The sequence below is a fragment of the Mytilus edulis genome, chromosome 12 (genome assembly GCF_963676685.1).
Source record: "Mytilus edulis chromosome 12, xbMytEdul2.2, whole genome shotgun sequence".
NCBI classification, from domain to species: Eukaryota; Metazoa; Mollusca; class Bivalvia; order Mytilida; family Mytilidae; genus Mytilus; species Mytilus edulis.
The window spans coordinates 44,876,562-44,896,755 of record NC_092355.1 but is presented as its reverse complement, the minus strand read 5'-3'; the positions used below and the strand labels follow the sequence as shown (position 1 = coordinate 44,896,755).

The following is a 20,194-nucleotide window of genomic DNA, read 5'->3' as shown; positions in this document are numbered from 1 at the left end:
CCAATATTTATAACCCGGAAAGCATAAAGAAAAAATGTCATGCAAATCAATTTTATTTGTTTTTACACTTATTATATATTTACAGCAATGCCAAAACATAGCACACTATTACAGCTTAGTCTACCTAATGAACTGCATAACTGAATTTTATAATTAATCATTGCAAACATCATCTAGGTCATCCAACATAAAAAAAAAATCAAAAAATCAACCGCAAATTGAACTATGTTTTATTGCTTCATCTTCAAAATATCTCTAGAAGATGTCAGACTCATATTTTGGATTCCTCAGAAGACATTCTGGAGATGTACAGAAGAGACCAATTAAACACACCTCTGGTTATATATTGATTTATTTTGTAGATTCTGGTAGAACATGTAGAAATGATTACTTCTCCCCAGAGTGTCATATTTACCACACTAATGGTTCACTGGATATACTTCTGAGTAGCTGGACACATGGATGTGCATGGGATTACAACACAGATGACTATTGGTTCTATAAACCAGAAGATACCTGGCACAATGGCATAAGTCATACAGATTCTTTGTGTCATAACCATTATGATTGTGATGTATTGATAAATGACAGTTTAACATGGTGTTATACAAGTAGAGACTATGATGTGGAATTTACATACAAGGAATACTATCGCTGTGGTTGGGGCTGGGAGGATGAAGCCTGTTCACGGACTAAAGTCAGCTACTACACCAACAGATACATATCTTTCTGTGGAACAATGTACTGGGAATATGGATGTATAAGTAAGCATAACTTAATTGGGGAAAAAAGAAATTGTAAGGATATATGTTTACAATGAATATCCCCAGATAAATGGGAGATAACTCTAAATCAAAGAAAAAACGCTTTTATTCCTGTTTGGTTTCTGAAAGTTTATGACTATTCAAGGCAGCTTCTAATTTGAATATTAATTTTATTGATTCATCTTATTTAAAAATTAGATATTAGCTATCATCTTTATACTTAAGGTGGTATGGGAGTCTAAAATAAAAATGATAGAATTTGTTCATACTTTGCCAAAACGTTGTATCTTTTGATACATGTTGAAAAATATAATAAAAATGATAGGTCACTGCGCATTTTCTCAAGCTACAGGACGGGACAAAATGACACATTTTGTATGGATTATACAGGAAAAAATACCATTTTGTGATTAGAAACTAAACAAAATGATTAAATTGTTAAATACTTCAGGAAAAGATAGCTTTCAGACACTGCTTTGAGAGTATCAAAAGAAAAGATAGGGTCACCGTATGTTTTTTCCGGCTAAAATCCAAAATAGGAAAATTCCATACAGAATCCTTCAGAAAATGCACTTTTTAGCTCACCTGGCCGGAAGGGCCAAGTGAGCTTTTCCCATCACTTTGCGTCCGGCGTCTGTTGGCGTCCGTCGGCGTCCGTCGTCGTCCGTCGTCGTTAACTTTTACAAAAATCTTCTCCTCTGAAACTACTGGGCCAAATTAAACCAAACCTGGCCACAATCATTATTGGGGTATCTAGTTTAAAAAATGTGTCCGGTGACCCAGCCAACCATCCAAGATGACCGCCATGGCTAAAAATAGAAGATAGGGGTAAAATGCAGTTTTTGGCTTATAACTCAAAAATCAAAGCATTTAGAGCAAATCTGATGGAATAATATTGTTCATCAGGTCAAGATCTATCTGCCCTAAAATTTTCAGATGAATCAGACATTTCGTTGTTGGGTTGCTGCCCCTGAAATGGTAATTTTAAGGAAATTTTGCTGTTTTTGGTTATTATCTTGAATATTATTATAGATAGAGATAAACTGTAAACAGCAATAATGTTCAGCAAAGTAAGATCTACAAATTAGTCAACATGATCAAAATGGTCAGTTGACCACTTTAGGAGTTATTGCCCTTTATAGTCAATTTTTAACCATTTTTCGTAAATCTTAGTAATCTTTTAGAAAAATCTTCTCCTTTGAAACTACTGGGCCAAATTAAACCAAACCTGGCCACAATCATTATTGGGGTATCTAGTTTAAAAAATGTGTGCGGTGACCCAGCCAACCAACCAAGATGGGCGCCATGGCTAAAAATAGAACATAGGGGTAAAATGCAGTTTTTGGCTTATAACTCAAAAACCAAAGCATTTAGAGCAAATCTGACGCGGGGTAAAATTGTTCATCAGGTCAAGATCTATCTGCCCTGAAATTTTCAGATGAATCAGACATTTCGTTGTTGGGTTGCTGCCCCTGAAATGGTAATTTTAAGGAAATTTTGCTGTTTTTGGTTATTATCTTGAATACTATTATAGATAGAGATAAACTGTAAATAGCAATAATGTTCAGCAAAGTAAGATCTACAAATAAGTCAACATGACCAAAATGGTCAGTTGACCACTTTAGGAGTTATTGCCCTTTATAGTCAATTTTTAACCATTTTTCGTAAATCTTAGTAATCTTTTAGAAAAATCTTCTCCTCTGAAACTACTGGGCCAAATTAAACCAAACCTGGCCAAAATCATTATTGGGGTATCTAGTTTAAAAAATGTGTGCGGTGACCCAGCCAACCAACCAAGATGGCCGCCATGGCTAAAAATAGAACATAGGGGTAAAATGCAGTTTTTGGCTTATAACTCAAAAACCAAAGCATTTAGAGCAAATCTGACAGGAGTGAAATTGTTCAACAGGTCAAGATCTATCTGCCCTGAAATTTTCAGATCAATCGGACATTTCGTTGTTAGGTTGCTGCCCCTGAAATAGTAATTTTAAGGAAATTTTGCTGTTTTTGGTTATTATCTTGAATATTATTATAGATAGAGATAAACTGTAAACAGCAATAATGTACAGCAAAGTAAGAACTAAAAATAAGTCAGTATTACCAAAATAGTCAATGGACCCCCTAAGGAGTTATTGCCCTTCATAGTCAATTTTTAACAATTTATTTAAAATTTGAAGATTTTCAATAACATTTTCCACAGAAAGTACTGTTATAGATAGAGATAATTGTAAGCAGCAAGAATGTTTAGTAAAGTAAGATCTACAAACACATCACCATCACCAAAACACAATTTTGTCATGAATCCATCTGTGTCCTTTGTTTAATATTCACATAGACCAAGGTGAGCGACACAGGCTCTTTAGAGCCTCTAGTTTAGAGTTACCTACCCTTAAAATGCCAATTTAAAAAAAAAAAAAAACAACCAAAAATAATTAACATTTGCAAAACTATCAATATTTAGAAGTTATATTCTTATAAATTGGTACTTTTAAATGAAAATGTACATTAAACATCTGCATTCCTGCATCAAATTTTGCTAACTTGATGGAAAATCTGGACCTTTGATTCTCTGTTTTTTACAATCCAAGATGGAGGAAGACACCCATACCACCTTAAGACAACTTTTTTGGTAAGCAATGTTTATTTGGTGATTATGTCTACCTTCTTTTTTTATACCCTTGCTTTGAAAAAGGGGGGTATACTGTTTTATTATCCCCCCCGCTTTGAAAAAGGGGGGTATACTGTTTTACCTCTGTCTGTCCATCCATTCGTCAGTCCGTCCGTCCCAAAAATAATTTTCGTCGCATTTGTCCTAGGAACTACATTACAAGGATTTCTGAAATTTGGTTTCAGGGTATATATATGTCAGCTATACCGTGTGATGCATTTCAGATTCATCACTCGGCAACTTCCTGTTTACCGAACACTTGTATCATTTTACACATGATATCCAAGTTGAATATTTTCGTTACATTTTTCTCAGGAACTACAATACAAGGATTTCTGATATTTGGTTGCAGGGTTTATACAAGTCAGCTATACCGTGTGATGCGTTTTCAGATTCATCACTCAACAACTTTCTGTTTACCGAAAACTTACATATTTTTACACTATTAAAATTATCCCCTTGTGGCGGGGGTATCATCAGTGAGCAGTAGCTCGCAGTTTCACTTGTTAGTATATCGTCGCTTGGCTTCTAAAATGTTGTAAATTACAAATTTTTCAAGAAAAAAATATCTAACAAACAGGCTTTGAAAAATTTGGCAAAATGCATGCTTCCAAAATGTTGTATGTGAACTTGAACATTTTTGTAAATAGCAGTGAAATAAAAACTTTGACATTTCTGGATTATCCAAGAACTTAAATTATTTTCACAGAAATAAAGAAATTTATAATTTGTTTTTCCCAAAGCCATTCTACAACGATTTTCAAGTTTTCATACAACATTTTGGAAGCAAATGTTACAAACAACTGACATTGGCAATTTTGTAATATGTCTTATTTCACACATTTTGATTGGTCTAACTGTATGCTATTTTGTAATACCAAAGATTTCCTCCCGCCCAGACCATTGGTGTCAAAAAGTATTTTTAGCCAAAAAAGTCATATACAACATTTTAGAAGCCCAGCGACGATATGTATGTTGCTAGAATCTGGTATTGGTATTTGCATATGGATGTTTCAGCAATAGTAATAGATCTAGCTGTATGATTGATAATGGATGCCAGTTGATTAATGCAATTTTTCAGTGGCCATTGTTGGTCTTGTATGATTTTTAATTTTAGTTTCTTGTGTATAATTAGGAGTTTAGTATGACGCCCATTATCACTGAACTAGTAACATATTTGTTTAGGGGCCAGCTGAAGGACTCCTCCAGTTGCGGAATTTTTTTGCTGCATTGAAGACCCATTGTGGCCTTCAGCTGTTGTCTTCTCTATGGTAGGGTTGTTGTCTCTTTGACACATTCCCCATTTCCATTCTCAATTTATTAGTTGTCATACCAAATTTATTATCTATTATACTCTGTTGTAACTATATAACATTTTTTTTAACTACAGTACCTCAGTGGTCACAATGGTCCCATTGGTCTGATTGTTCCATTACATGCGACAGAGGATATCAAACAAGGACTCGGTATTGTGAATCTGATACAGAATCTAATACTGTAGATGGATATAACAACACATGTGGACAGAAGAGTGATGAACCTCATACACTGGAGACCAGAGACTGTCTTCTTAAAGGAAACCATAGATACTGTACTTGTAAGTTATACTCACCTTTCATTGGATATTTCTCAAACAGATTATATGCATTCAACCTCAGTGGAAGAATTAACAAATGTTTTCAATAAATCATGATTAATGCTAAGTTTGTGTGGGGAAAATGGTCAAAAGTTACCAAAAGGGCAATTGATAATAGACAAGTAGAATCTGAAAAAAAACTATACTAGTAAACAAATAAATGATGAAAGACATAAAAAATCAAGAAATCAAGTGCTCTCAAAGAATCAACAATTATTTTTCCTCTAAGTGACAGCATTTTTCTCAAAGTTGCAAAGGTGCAAAAAGCGTCACATATGACAATTTTGTGTCCTATTTCTTGACCCCAAAAAACTGAGGGATGTTGATCTCCAGCTACAGTCTAGATGTACAGTTTACCCTAGTCAACAAATGAACACTAACACTTCTTTTGTCTTTGGTTAAAAATTGGCAATTGCCTATGCCTGGCAAAATATGTGACTTTAGGGACTGAGAGCAATGACTGGTAGACTTTAGGTGAGGACTATACCAAAATATAATGTATGGAAGGCTGTGAAAGGCATGTCTTTAATATAAATTTTTGATCTCTTTTACACTTATAGGGGAATACAAGAAGATGAGTTATTATATAAAGTTTTTATTAAAAATTAGTGTTATACTATATTAAGGTATGACTGCCTTTAATTACAGATTGTGAGGCCAGGAATTTTAGTTATGTAGACATTGGAAATTTAACATTAGGACCAGTAAATGACACTGAAGAAGGTATTTTACATTTCACATAGTACCTTTATTTGTTTTATATATGAGATAAACCAAAACAATGGGAAGTTAAAACATCAGGTATATTAACATGAACGGACAAAACATATGCAATGAAGCTGACTGTGCAAATACTTGTACCTTTTGAAATTCATATGAGACAGAGGTAAAAAACAGAAATCACTACTTACTGTTTTTAACTCTTACAGTTGAAATGTGATATAGTTTTTCTCTCCTTGTCCCACCTACTCCAAAAAAAGATACTTTTTTTTCTATCTTCTTCTTGTATTTCATCACCTTTATAATATCATTAGTGAATTAGATGAAAATAGAACTGAGTCAGTATCAACAATAAATCAACCTGATTAGTTAAAGTTGGGCAGAGGAAACGCATAATGTATTGAATTAAGATCTGTACTTTTTCTTCATTAGAAAATGCCTATATTATGGAGAGTGAAGTTGATATTGTAAGATGTTGTGGACTAATAGCATCATGGACATTTTATCCAGTGAATGTTGGAACTCTTAAATTTATTGTATGGAGATCAATTGGTGTTCCTGGATACAGAGAAGTTGTGGGAACCAATTCTGTTAATATCTCAGGTATTTACTGCTAATTACATTCTAAAAACATTATTACCTACATATTAACATATATTCATGCAAAGGACAACTTGTTTTTTATTAAGGTGAAAATCTTACTCAAACAACTCATGCGCTCCATATAATTAGTTCTTTCCCCTCTTATGGCATCAATATACATAGAACTCTCTATAAATTAAAAAAATATAATTATCATTGACTATAGACATTTTTGCATTAATGTAGCAGAATACTACAAGGGAGTTATTCAGGTTACTACAAATCAAGTATCTTACTTTCCAAAAATAATCTTTTAAAGTGAAAAAGATATGATATTTACTATGCATGATTTTTAAATCATACGAATAAATTAATTCTTTTCAATGAATACATTGTGGATTAATAATGTCAATAAAAGAAATCGATAGGTATCTCAGTTATATAAATGTTACCAAAGATTAAGAGACTGATTTCTAAAAAAAAAAGAAGCAAAAAAGTAAAGGAGTTTTGATTAGCCAAAACGTATTAAGATGATTTCCTTTGTTACAGATACTGACCTTAACAAGATAAACACATTCATCCCACCAGATGAGCAAAGAATCACTATAGTCGCCAGAGATTTTATTGGATGGTAAGTATATACAACTTTGTATGTAGAAGCATCATGTGATTGGAATACATGTACCAAATGACAAAATTTGACCTTGACCCTTGATGCTGTTCAAGTTACCTCCAGGAATCAAACATTTCAGTGATTGTAATAAATTCTTATAAATTATTTTTTGCAGATTTTAGATATTAATTTTTAGATTATTTTAAAACTAAAGTTTAAAACTAATTGAGTAATTGCTCTGATATTTTGGAAATTTTACAGGATAAATTTGAAGAGCTTGTTTATATGACAAGATTATTTCAGGTATGATGGTGGAGCTCAGATTTTATCTTATGATTGGTGCAATGCCTCGTACAATGCTTCTTATCCTGAACACAGAGATCTCAGGGAAAACCTGTGTCCTACAGATACTTATAAAATTGTTACAGAGGATCCCCAAGATGGTGATGTGGTCAACTGGAATGGGACCAAAGAGATTTTGTATGAACAAGTGTTTGCCATTCAGTATACCACTGTTGAAAGTAAGATCTACATGGATTATCTCCCTTACATTTTAATGGTATTATTGTTTAATGTGCATTGTAGATTTTATGTTTGAGTTTCTTTATCAGTTTTGAATGCGGGAGAAAACTTTATATATAGACTGGTGAGTATCCCATTGAAAGTTTTCTTGTCTTGAGTAAAAACTCATTATTGTGTACCATGATAGAAAGTAAGAACTCCATGGAATATGTTCCTTAGAGTTTAAGGTGGTACCTAACACTACAGGGAGATAACTCTGTAAAATCAGCAGAACGTTTTAATGACGTTGTGTTATTAAGGGAATTTTAAGCTTCTCGATGATCAAAATCAGTTTTTGTCAAACTGCTATATAACCAGTGTAATTTTTCTGATTAAACGGTTGGTTCAAAGTTTTTGAAATTTTTATATTTTTGTCAAAGGGTCAAACTCAATACTTTGTCAAAATTTAAAGAAAATTAAACGAGCCAAATTAATTTTAGTTCAGGTGTTAGGTACCACCTTAAAAGAGCCTATTTAATGTTATTATCCAGTACAAACATGTTTAAAGCTAGAACATCATATATTTTGTTCATTGAAATTATCAATCTCTTTTTAAGAGGAAACAACTTTTATAATTTATTATTGACTCAAAAACAGAAGATGATCCAGGTACTGATTTTTTTACGCCTTTTAACTGGAATAGGGTTATTAAACTAACTTAGAAAAATTAATTAAAGATGTTACTGATATCTGCAGCTTCTCTCACTGACAGACTGAATTTCAATGAAATTTTCAAAGATTTTTTTCCCCATAAGGCCAGGATTTTTTAATTTGTTGGTTTACGGATCCGCCAACCCGATTTTGCCGATTTCCAGAATAAAAATAAAATTGACTTTTCATACTTTTTTTATTCCCGCCGACCCTAACAAATGCATTATCCCTAAAAAATAATTAAAATATTCTTTTCTTATGAAATGATTGCATTAATCACTAACAAAATTGATAACACTTTCTATAGTGAAAAAATAAAACTTCAAGTTTACATTTCTAAAAATAGACAAATCAATTATAACTGACCTTGAAATGTCAATTGCGCAAATAATTCTGCAAAACGAAACCTGTGTTTAAAACCTATTACACAATAAGTTCGTTTCCCGTATTTGTCATCAGTCCGTAAGATGCATCATCTGATAGAAATAGACTTGTCCAAATGTGGACAGGTGGAAGACATCAAGTTAAATTACTGAATACAAGCATTAGCCTTTCAAAAAGGGCTAGTCGACTCTTAGCTGAGGAATATGGAAAGTGCTCTAGCCTCTTGCTTTGTAGATTAATTCATTTACTAGAATAGCCACGTGCATCAATCAACAAATTTTACCACACACGTTATGAAGTAGTATATATCATTTAACGTTGTTAACTTGTTTACGAAACTCCAGAAGATTCGACTATTTATAGATAGAAGTTACCTGTGTACCAATATCATGAATATGCATGATTAATGACCAGGCAAAATCTAATTGCTAAAATAGAAAGGACAAATCCGATACTCTAAGGGATTGAAGGACATTTACTAGGTTTGGATTGTCCTAACCAATCAATAAACTTTGATTATTCACGTCTCCTAATACCTTCCCATCAGGTAGCAAGAAAAATTCACGCACTAACTGTCCATCGTTCAATTCTTAATATCAACTCCTAGGAGTCGATAATTAAATGATCATTTGGTATATTTTCTTGTTTCATAGATAATAAAAAAATATCGTCCATTTGGATAAAAAAAACGGGAATGCAGGACAACAGATTAACCCGTTTTTCTCGTGGACGAGTCTGTTTGACACGTGTGTTGAAACTTATTTTCGTACGACGTTTTTACATTTTTTTTCTTTATCAGTTTTTGTGCTTGAATATCATAATTCAAAATAAGTTTTCTGGAGTTGATTAAGAGCTACGCGAACACAGGCACTTGTTTCTGTCATTGTGGTGTTTACTATCCATACCAGTACAAAAATACAAAAAAAACACTGTTTTTGTACTGGTTTGGATAGTAAACACCACATTGACAGAAACAAGTGCCTGTGTACGCGAATCTGTTTTTCTTGTTTGTGAAATGACGATTTAATTTCGTCTTTGTCCATGCACCCCCTTTTTTTACGGGAAATTTTTAGAATGTCATTGGATGTTTATGACAGCTGAGCAATAACATTTCATCGAACTATAATCTAAGAAATGATGACAAAATAGCATAACAAATATATTGTTAGAAAGATATTTATTTTCCATATTTTTCTGTCGACATTGAAAGATTTTTTTTTAATTTTTTTCCCCGACCGACCGACCTGACTTTTTCATGGGGAAAATCCGTAAACCAACAAATTAAAAAACCCTGGCCTAATATTATTGTGAACTTCATTCTTTATTTTTCTTCTGAATATTTTTAGTGTTACAAAGCATGTTCTATTCAAATTTGGAATTATTTGTTTGCATTCGACTATTTCAAGTTTAATTGTATACTTTTATTTGAAATATCTGTTTATAATCATGTTCATTTTCAGATATTTAACTTTGACATTATGATAATTCAATATTCTTTTTTTTTTAGATACACTACCCTACTTTAATTTATCACGTTATGAGAAGACGATACCAGACCATTCACCAATAGATTTCAGTCTGATAGATTTTTTCTTCAATGACACAGATTATGCTGATTGGTTTGTTGATTACCAACCAGAATATGATAATGATCAGTACTTCTACTTTGATACTTGGTCTAGTAAGTTTATGGTTAAGTAAACACTGCTGAAATTAAAACAATAAAAAATGCAAAAAATTAAAACCTAGATATAGTATTACATATGACATGGCTAACATGTAAAATAAAGTTTTCTTTTAAATACAATATCCATCAAAGCAATTTTCATAGTATTTACCAATTCATACGGGACAGAAATGTACTTAAGACAATATACTAGTAGAACAATATTAAGATTACAAACAGATGCTTTATGTGACCATTTTATAGTTGTAGTGTGCCCATAATTATTTTTCTTTCAATTTCAAATATAGCTTGTTGTCATTATTCTATATGAAAATGATTGCCTAGTCTCTAACTTTTACAGTAACGGATTACAATTATTTCTTATAGAATCTGTTCATGTGAAAGATGATCTTCTGCATATAGTTGGAGAAAGAAACCAGTATCACTTGTATGTCATGTGGGCAGAGGATTCCTGCTACAACAGAGTTACTGGAACTGTTACCATAACAACATTTAATGGGGTATAGTTATTAATATCAATAATTGGCTGTTCATTGCATTTGGTGTCATTAATTTATAAAGGTGATGTGTCATGCATTAATTTAACTAGGTCCCACATTTTACATTGTATGTGCATCATATTGTACTGTTTGTTTATACTTTAAGGTCTATGCAGAAAATAATCATGTTTTTTGTTATTAAATTTAAAGGATCATAAGACATTGATATCAATGACAGTACATTTTCGTTTTTTTTTTTATTTAAATGCTTGTTTACTCCATACTCGATGGATAATTTAAAAGAAGAAAGATTTTGGAATATTGACTAACTTTTATAGACTAATATGCATATACAATTGAATTCCAGCCGCCTACCTTCCCAGATTTCAACAAGAAGATATATATTGAAGAAACAGCTACTGGAGCTTTATATACCTTCACTGTTGATGATCCATCTAAAGGTCCAGACCCAATCACATGTAACATGACAAAAACAAATCCAGAAACAGAAAATGTCTTTTTTCTAGAAGGTATATATATATGTCCATCAGTAGGTCCAGACTTCATTATGAAGACTTTCATGGGAAATTTATGATAAACCATTGCTATTCTGCAAAGAAATTGATAATTTCTAAACAAAAGTACCAAAAAAAGAACAAAAACTCTACTCTCTTTCAAACTTTTCAAAAAGTCATGTTTTTTAATGGCAAATGTCAATGAAAAAGATGTACTTTTGAATTTTAGGTCAGACAATCCATCTGAGTAGCTCGGCGACCTTGAATGCAGATACCTTCCCTGAATATGAGATTTATATTTCCTGTTCTGATGGTACAGATACAACCATGGGTTTCCTGAGAATAGAGATTTCTAAAGATAGTACAGACAATGAATTGCCAGAGGGTAGGTTAATTAAAAACGAAATCTTTATAAATGTAATGGATATTTAGTTATGTACTAACAGTAGTATACTGCTGATCAAAACAAATCCGTTTCACAAACCAAAACCCACAGAAACACATCAACTATAAGAGGAAAACAACGTTACAACAGGAACACTGAACTGCTTCAAAAACAAATGCCAACATACATACACATCTCAAGGCTTTTGTTTAAATGTTCCAATAGTGTATCAGAAAAAAATGAGAAAAAAAAATCTTTTTAAAAGCCAATAGATTACAGACAACAAAGATCATACAAATGATGGGGAAGAATGTTTTAAACATTCTTAATAAAAGAATATCCAAAAGAACATTTTCACCTGAATTTGTACAAAACTTTCTTGACAATATTATACTACTGACCCCCTTCTGATTTATACTTAATGACCACCCCTTAATTACAATAAGGATTACTACAGAAGATCTTCGTTTTTGAAAAATCTTATTTATTTCTTATCTGCTAGCACTTATCAGCTAATTTGGTACAACTTCATATCATATTTACCCAGTTCACAATGAAGTATAATAGGCAACTTGACCATTGGAGGCTTTTGCTGCAACGCAAGTTAAATAATAAAAAAACTTAATTTAAAATAAAGAATCATTAATTTCATTGACAATACTGGTATTTAACTAGTGCCAAAACACTTCCTATAAATTGTGTGATAATAATTGTATGTTCTGTTTTCAGAATGGGTTGAAGTTGAATCATATGTGTTAGGGAGTGTAACCATTGCCTCTGTCACAATTTCATCATTTACGATATTCAACATCATTATGAATGGTATGCCTGCCTTCTATTAAAGACAGCTATTCAGTGTATATTTAAGGAAATAAGGACAACTGTTATTGTAAAAACAAAAGTAAAATCAAACATATGTCTGACCATGTATTCAGTTGTATTAATCAATTATTTAACCTTTTTATTTTACGATTGTCCATTTCATAAATTTGAAGGCATCAGAGATTTTAATTTATTTACCCTCAATTTTTAATTCAAAGTTAATTTTGACAATTCCAGAAAAAATGTAAAGCAAAATATATCTTCATTTTGATTTCAAACTATACTTGACAACTTTATAAAAATCTTGGTGGGTAAAATAACCAGCTGTTTCATTATAAGTTTGTTTGAGTTTGTTTACTTTATATCTCATATTGAGACTAGAGATTGTATACATTATGTCTTTTTTATTGTTTTATTTATTTATTCATTCATGTTTGTTTTTAAAATCTTACTATTCCCAACTAAATGACATTATTAGTATACTGTTAAAGGGCACAACTGTCAAATTCGTGTTCACTGATTTGACTCATGTAGATATAAGTGACCATTCCTTTACTACTGGAATTTTAATCTTAAGCTTGTTTGTGGCTACTTCTTTCAATATAATATTTGAAAAGCTCTCCACTGTCTCATTTTAAGAAGATGAAAATAATGATTTTTGAAAGTGCCTTATTATTAGACCTTTCCTCTTAATAGAAACCTATCAAGAGAAGTTATTTATATATTTTCAATGACATAAAAAAGGAGGAATAAAAGGGGATATGGGTTATATGTTCAAAATCTGACAATAACATTTTGTAAATCCACAATGACTATTGTTATGGTATGCAAACAATAAAACAATCAAACAGGTATTCAAAAACAGGGAAGGGTCCATAATTTAATGGTAGTATGTAGGTCAGTAGGTCCAGCATTCTGTTGTGCTGATTTAAACAAGTAAAGAAAAGAGAATATGTTTTACCAATCAATATTTAAAAAAGTCCAGAGTTATTTAAATGCATGTAGTTTTCTGTTTAAAAAATATCCATATTCATCAAAATATGTTTTATGAGTGCTCTGGTATATAGATTACTCTATATTGACCACTGATAGTTTTTACATTGTCAGGAAATGTTTGCAGTGAATTCAACTTTGTGACATTTATATATGGTTGTATTATATTTTTCATCATTATAATATATCTGAATGTGAAATTAAAGATTTTTGTTGGATTCGTTTTATTTTGGATAAGGTTCTGTATGAATTCTGCTTCATGTGAGTACGAAAACAAATCACACAATGAAAACCCATTAGAAAACTAACTGTCTGTTGAGATATCAATCCACCAAATTTGTTGATTGAAAACAATCCAACATTCTTTATAGTATAACTAATCGCCGTATTTGAATATCAAAAATAAGACAACGCGTGACCGAACGACGCATGGATTAAACGAGTGCGCAGCACGAGTTTAATCCATAGCGGCGTTCGGTCACAAGTTGTCTTATTTTTGATATTCAAATACGGCGATTAGTTATTCTTTTTATTACATTGGCAAATGGCTTTTTTTTTATGAAATTAATGTAGAAAATGTAAGGAACTATATCTTTTTCCTACGCATTGACAATTTGTTTTGATCCGACGTTATCGACGTCTTGACAACGCCTATTGTTGTATGACGTCAGAGAGTGAAATAACCACGTTTATTTCACATGTGAAATTATCGGTTTTTATCTAACTGGGAAATCAATGTAATTCATTGCAACCAATGTAATAAGATGATTTATTATAAGTTTATTTGTTGTGGGAATATCTCTGGCTCTTCGAACCTTGGAACTTTGACAGGAATTTTATATCTACTTTTCTGGGTTATTTTTTGTAGTTTAATGAGATGATGTTGTCGATCTTTCAAAAAGTAAAATCACAAAAATACTGAACTCAGAGGAAAATCCAATCGGAAAGTCCATAATCACATGGCAAAATCAAACGACAAAACATATCAAAAAAGAATGGACAAGAACTGTCAAATTCCTGACTTGGTACAGGCATTTTCAAATGTAGAAAATGGTGGATTAAGCCTGGTTTTATAGCGCTAACCCTCTCACTTTGTTGACAGTCTCATCAAATTCCGTTATATTTACAATGATGCGTCACTTGATAATGCAGAATAATTTAAAGATTAGAGGTTTTGATATTTCTGTAAAATTTTAAAGATAGTTGATGTAAAATATAGAGTAGTCCTTTCGAAATTTAAGGAATCTACATCTTATTCACACAGCTGGTTTAAAGTATCTTGTCACAATAATTGTAAAAGCCATCTATATCTGTAGAAGGAGTAGACATGGCACAAAATGTGAACCTGAATATATGCATCTTGTTTTGTTACCCCCATTGAAGCAATGGTTAATTAGTTAAATTGGTAACACACATGTGCCATAACTAAATGATATGCAATAACAGCTTTATGATTGACCATATCTGCTGCAAACGGAGTAGGTAGGAGTAAGGCTATTACAATGATTACATATACATTGAAGTTAGATTACAATGGTTACATGCATGTTGAAGTCTGGTTACAATGATAAAATACATATGGATGGGGGATAACAAAGGTTACATAAATAGGAAATAATGGTTACATGCATGGGAAATCAGGCTAAAATGGTTAAATGCAAGGGGAAGTTCGGTTGCAATGGTTACATGCAAGGGGAAGTTCGGTTGCAATGGTTACATGCAAGGGGAAGTTCAGTTGCAATGGTTACATGCATGGAGAATGAGGGTTGCAATGGTTACCATGGTTACATACCTGGAAAATCAGGTTACATGGATACCGTTAATTCCGAAATTAGTGTATGCATTTATCCATGTTATCATTGCGATTTTGTCATTTTAGACTGAAATGCGATTTGAATTTTTGCGATATTGTTAAAAATCCTGTTTAATTCATATAAAAAATGAAGAAATGTGAGTTCAAATAATTGCAATTATAACCCTGTCGCATTTTTCGCAATAATTTCTGAATTTACAGTATATGGAGACGTTGAGTTACAATTGTTACATGCATGGGAAATCAGGTAGCAATAATTACATGCATGGGAAATCAGGTAGCAATAATTACATGCATGGGAAAGTCAGGTTACAATGGTTGCATACATGGAGAATCAGGTTATAATGGTTACATACATGGGGATTGCTAGTTACAACGGTTACATGCATGAGAAATCACGAAACAATTGTTACATACATGGAAAATGAGGGTTACAATGGTTACATGCATGGATCATTAGGTTACAATGGTTACATGCATGGGGAAGTTTGGTTGCAATGGTTACATGCATGGGGAAGACAGGTTACAATGGTTACATACATGGGAAATCCAGTTACAATGGTTACATACATGGTAAATCATGTTGTAATGGTTACATGCATGGGGAAGTTGAGTTACAACATGTACAATGGTTACATACATTGAGAATGATCATTACAATGGTTACATACATGGGGATTGCTGGTTACACTGGTTACATGCATGGGAAATCTGGTTTCAATTGGTCACACACATAAAGAAAGAGACAGTGGGGATCAGATCTTTTGAAAGAGGTTTTAAATTACTCAAACGTTTTGTTGCTTCGTTTTTGTACATGTAAAGTTAAGATATCAAGTATAAACTTGGGAGATTTTTATTGTCCTGTGGACATTTTGTCCCCGAGGACATCATCCGCCCAGTAGCATGAATTTACGGAGATCAAACAGGATACTAGCTCGGACGTCGCCTAGTATAAAAAGGTCCGAAACAGAAGTAAATACACTAGAAAACCCATGTTTTTCTGACTTGGAAGTGCATGGTTTAAAACACAAACAACGAAATCCTAATTATCAACAGCAAAAGCAATATACACATAAAACTAAACCATTTTACGCACAAACATTCTCGACTTGTAAATATTGGGGAAGAAAACATGAATTTAACAAGGCTAAATGTTCCGCTTTTGGGAAGGATTGTAGGAAATGTTGGAAATCAAATCATTTTGAAAGTATGTGTAAATCAAAAATCAAGGTAAAGACGTCACCCAGGACACAGACTACGAGAAATACCTGAAGTGTCCGACGAAAGTAATGATTATTTTGAAATAAACACAGTAACTCTGTTAAAGAAAAACACAGCAGGCACATATATGCATTTATGAAGATAATAGGCAAAAATGAGAAAAGAATATTAACAAGATTTCAATTAGACAGTGGAGCAACATGCATTTATAATCACTGCAAGAACATTGAAAAAGCTTGATATAAACCAATTACAGAAAACAAGTTAAATACTAACAATGTACAACAGTACCACAATAAAACCGATAGGAAAATGCATTCTAAAATTGGTGAATCCAAAGAACAATAATAAGTTTAAGGCAGAATTTGTAGTAGTAAAAGATAGCAATTTGACTCCGTTGTTAGGTAGCAAAGCAGTGCAAGCTATGAATTTGGTAACTGTAAATTATGAAAATATTAAGGCATGGAGACAAGGTGCACTTTCTAAACCCCTTTTAAAAGAAATAGTTATGAAGGAATATGCAGTCATATTTGAAGGGACTGGTAAATTGGAAGTAAAATATCATTTAGAATTGGACAATACTGCAAATCATGTAGTGCATCCGCCACGAAAAGTACCTGTCGCTATAAACCTATAAAAGAGAAGTTTCATTCCGATTTGAAAAGACTGACAAAGTTAGAAATTATGAAACCAGTTTCAACGTCGTGGATTTCAAGTTTGGTAACTGTCGTAAAACCAGACAAACTTCGGATATGCATTGATCCGAAACATTCAAACCAGCTGTTGAACAGAAGTCATTATCCGCTTCCAACTATCGATGATTTACTACCTGAAATGAGTAGAGCAAAGGTATTTAGTGTCGTTGATGCTAAGAATGGATTTTGGCATGTGGAACTGGATAAAGAAAGCTTGTCGTTGACAACATTCAACACACCGTTCTGACACTACAGATGGTTGCGAATGCCGTTCGGTTTATCTTCTGCACCAGAAGAATATCAACGAAGGCAAGACCAAGCTGTGGAAGGTCTATGGCGAAGGCGATACAGAAGAAGAAGCCATTGATGACAACGATAATAAATATTTCGGGCTTTAATGGAACGTTGTCGGGACAGAAAACTTAAAACTTAACAAAGAAAAGTTGAGGTTATGGAAGGAAGTTCGATTCATATGACATCTAGTAACCTGTGAAGGTTTGAAGCCGAATCCAGAAAAGATTCGACCCGTAAAAAGTAAAATCACAAAAATACTGAACTTAGAGGAAGATCAATTGGGAAAGTCCATAATCACATGGCAAAATCAAATAACAAAACGCATCAAAAACGAATGGACAAAAACTGTCATATTCCGGAATGGATATGCCAAAACTGACGATGTTTCCGGAGTAAGAAGAATTATTGGATTTGTCACATATCTAAGCAAGTTCTTACCAAGACATTTGCGAGCCACTTCGAAAGCTAACTTTGAAGGACTCTGAATTTCGTTGGATTCAAAATCATGATAAAGCACTTGAAAAAATTAAAAGGCTAGTGACTGCATGCTGAGCCAGTTTTAAAATATTATGAACCTTAACTACAGCTAACAGTTCAAAGCGATGCTTCAAAAACTGGACTTGGTGCTGCAGTTATGCAGGAAGAAAGACCAGTTGCATATGCGAGTAGAACTCTCACTGATACCGAAACGAGGTATGCTCAGATAGAGAAGGAACTATAATCAGTCATTTTCGGACTTTAAAAATATCACTCGTATACATATGGTAGAATAGTAAATGTAATATCTGATCATAAACCTCTCGAATCAATCATGAAAAAGCCACTCCATGCTGCACCAAAGGCGGTTACAACGTATGCTTTTACGTTTACAAAAGTACGAAATTATCCTGCAATATAGGCCAGGAAAGGAGATGTACTTAGCCGATACTTTAAGTAGAGCGTACTTAAAAGAGACTTCCGATAGCAGTCATACAACAGATGAAATTGAAAGCATTAACATGATAGAAGAGTTGCCGATATCTGAAGAGCGAATTTCTGAACTTCAAGAACATACTAAGAATGATCAACAAATGCACAAACTGAAAGGATTAAGTTATTCAGGAAGGATGGCCGAATAACAAATGGATTGTACCATCAATCGTATCAATATATTTCGACGATCGAGATGAACTGACATTACAGAATGGTCTTTTATTCAAAGGAGAGAGAGTTATTATTCCTAAATCTCTAAGAACTGATATGATTAAAAAGATTTATCCATCACATATAGCAATAGAATGCTGCTTACGTAGAGCACGTGAAAGTCTTTATTGGCCAGGAATGAATGCCGAAGTAAAAGATTTTATACAGAGATGCGAAACATCAAGTCCTCCATGGTCAAAAGTAGGAATCGATCTAATGGCATTTCAAAGTAAGAACTATCTAGTGACAGAAGATTACTATTCTAACTACTGGGAAGTCGATTATCTTGTGGATACTCTTGCGCTAAAAGTAATCAGAAAACTCAGAGCTCAATTTGCAAGACACGGTATACCCGATGTGTGTTTTACAGACAACGGTCCACAATTTGACTGTGGAGAGTTTAGAAAATTTAGCCGACTCTGGGATTTTCAACATAACACTTCATCTCCATTGTATTCTCAAAGTAATAGAAAAGTGGAACAAGCAGTACAAACAGTAAAAAGGTTAATGAAGAAATCAAAATTTGACAAAAAGGATCCATATTTAGCATTTCTCGATTTTAGGAATACACCAACAGAGGGTTTTGACAATAGTCCAGCTGAAAAACTTATGAACAGAAAAACTAGAACACTTTTGCCAACTCTTCTGAGACCGAAAGTGGTTTTCCCGAATAAGGTACAAATAGAATTGACAAAACAAAAACAAAAGCAACAATTCTATTACAATCAAGGAACAAAAGATTTACCAACGTTAAAGAAAATAGATACTTTAAAATTACAACCATCAAAATTCAACAAAGAGTGGAAGAAAGGGACTATCAAACAACAGGTCAACATCAGATCGTACGAAGTTGATGTTGGAGCGCGAACCATACGTAGAAATCGTTCACAAATTAAACACGCACTAGAAAACACAGAAATTGAATTCGAGTTTGAACATGGAGAAATAAACAATCAAGACCATTGTGAAAATGCAAAAGAAATCGAAAATGTGAAAGAAACACCGATAATAACACGACCAGAAAGAGTTGTAATATAAAACCACCAGCACGATTTAAGAATTTTGTGTGCGAGTAGATCACAAGTGCGTACAGGGCATAATAATCCCTGAAGTGATCTCGTGTAAATAATGTACACAACTATATCCTCGTGTATTAAAGAAGTGGTGTTTTCAAACAACCGCTAGGATATATTTTATGTATGCAAAGCGATCATTATGACAATATCTTTGACTTTAACTTCGCATTTAGACATTAAATTTCTTAGGTGCTGAATATGACTTTAATTGGTTTTTGTTTATATATGACTTTAATTGGTAAAATAAATGTCATGTAATTATTTTATTTAAAGAAGATTGGATGTAACAATACTGTTAATATTTTAATATCAGAATTCAGTCAAAACTAATTTAGATATACCTGCACAACCAAATATTAATAGTAGCGACCTAACCATACTTCAAACAATGGTAGCTACATTCATTTGGCATTCAAAATAGGACCATGTACATGCAACTCTGCACCCTAAAAA

At 32.8% G+C, this 20,194-nt stretch overlaps 1 protein-coding gene across 1 annotated transcript in view; it reads left to right on the top strand.

Annotated features, from left to right (window-relative positions):
- LOC139498569 (uncharacterized) overlaps nucleotides 1–13,678 on the top strand; it is a 113,395-nt gene extending 99,717 nt beyond the window's left edge. Inside the window, exons 50-60 of the mRNA XM_071287012.1 lie at nucleotides 363–764; nucleotides 4,823–5,029; nucleotides 5,717–5,791; nucleotides 6,221–6,391; nucleotides 6,920–7,001; nucleotides 7,287–7,504; nucleotides 10,087–10,260; nucleotides 10,633–10,766; nucleotides 11,113–11,275; nucleotides 11,490–11,645; nucleotides 12,375–13,678. Of these exons, the coding sequence (XP_071143113.1) occupies nucleotides 363–764; nucleotides 4,823–5,029; nucleotides 5,717–5,791; nucleotides 6,221–6,391; nucleotides 6,920–7,001; nucleotides 7,287–7,504; nucleotides 10,087–10,260; nucleotides 10,633–10,766; nucleotides 11,113–11,275; nucleotides 11,490–11,645; nucleotides 12,375–12,487 (1,895 nt within the window). The 3' untranslated portion in view covers nucleotides 12,488–13,678. The remainder of the gene's footprint in view (nucleotides 1–362; nucleotides 765–4,822; nucleotides 5,030–5,716; nucleotides 5,792–6,220; nucleotides 6,392–6,919; nucleotides 7,002–7,286; nucleotides 7,505–10,086; nucleotides 10,261–10,632; nucleotides 10,767–11,112; nucleotides 11,276–11,489; nucleotides 11,646–12,374) is intronic.
- Nucleotides 13,679–20,194: the final 6,516 nt, after the last annotated feature.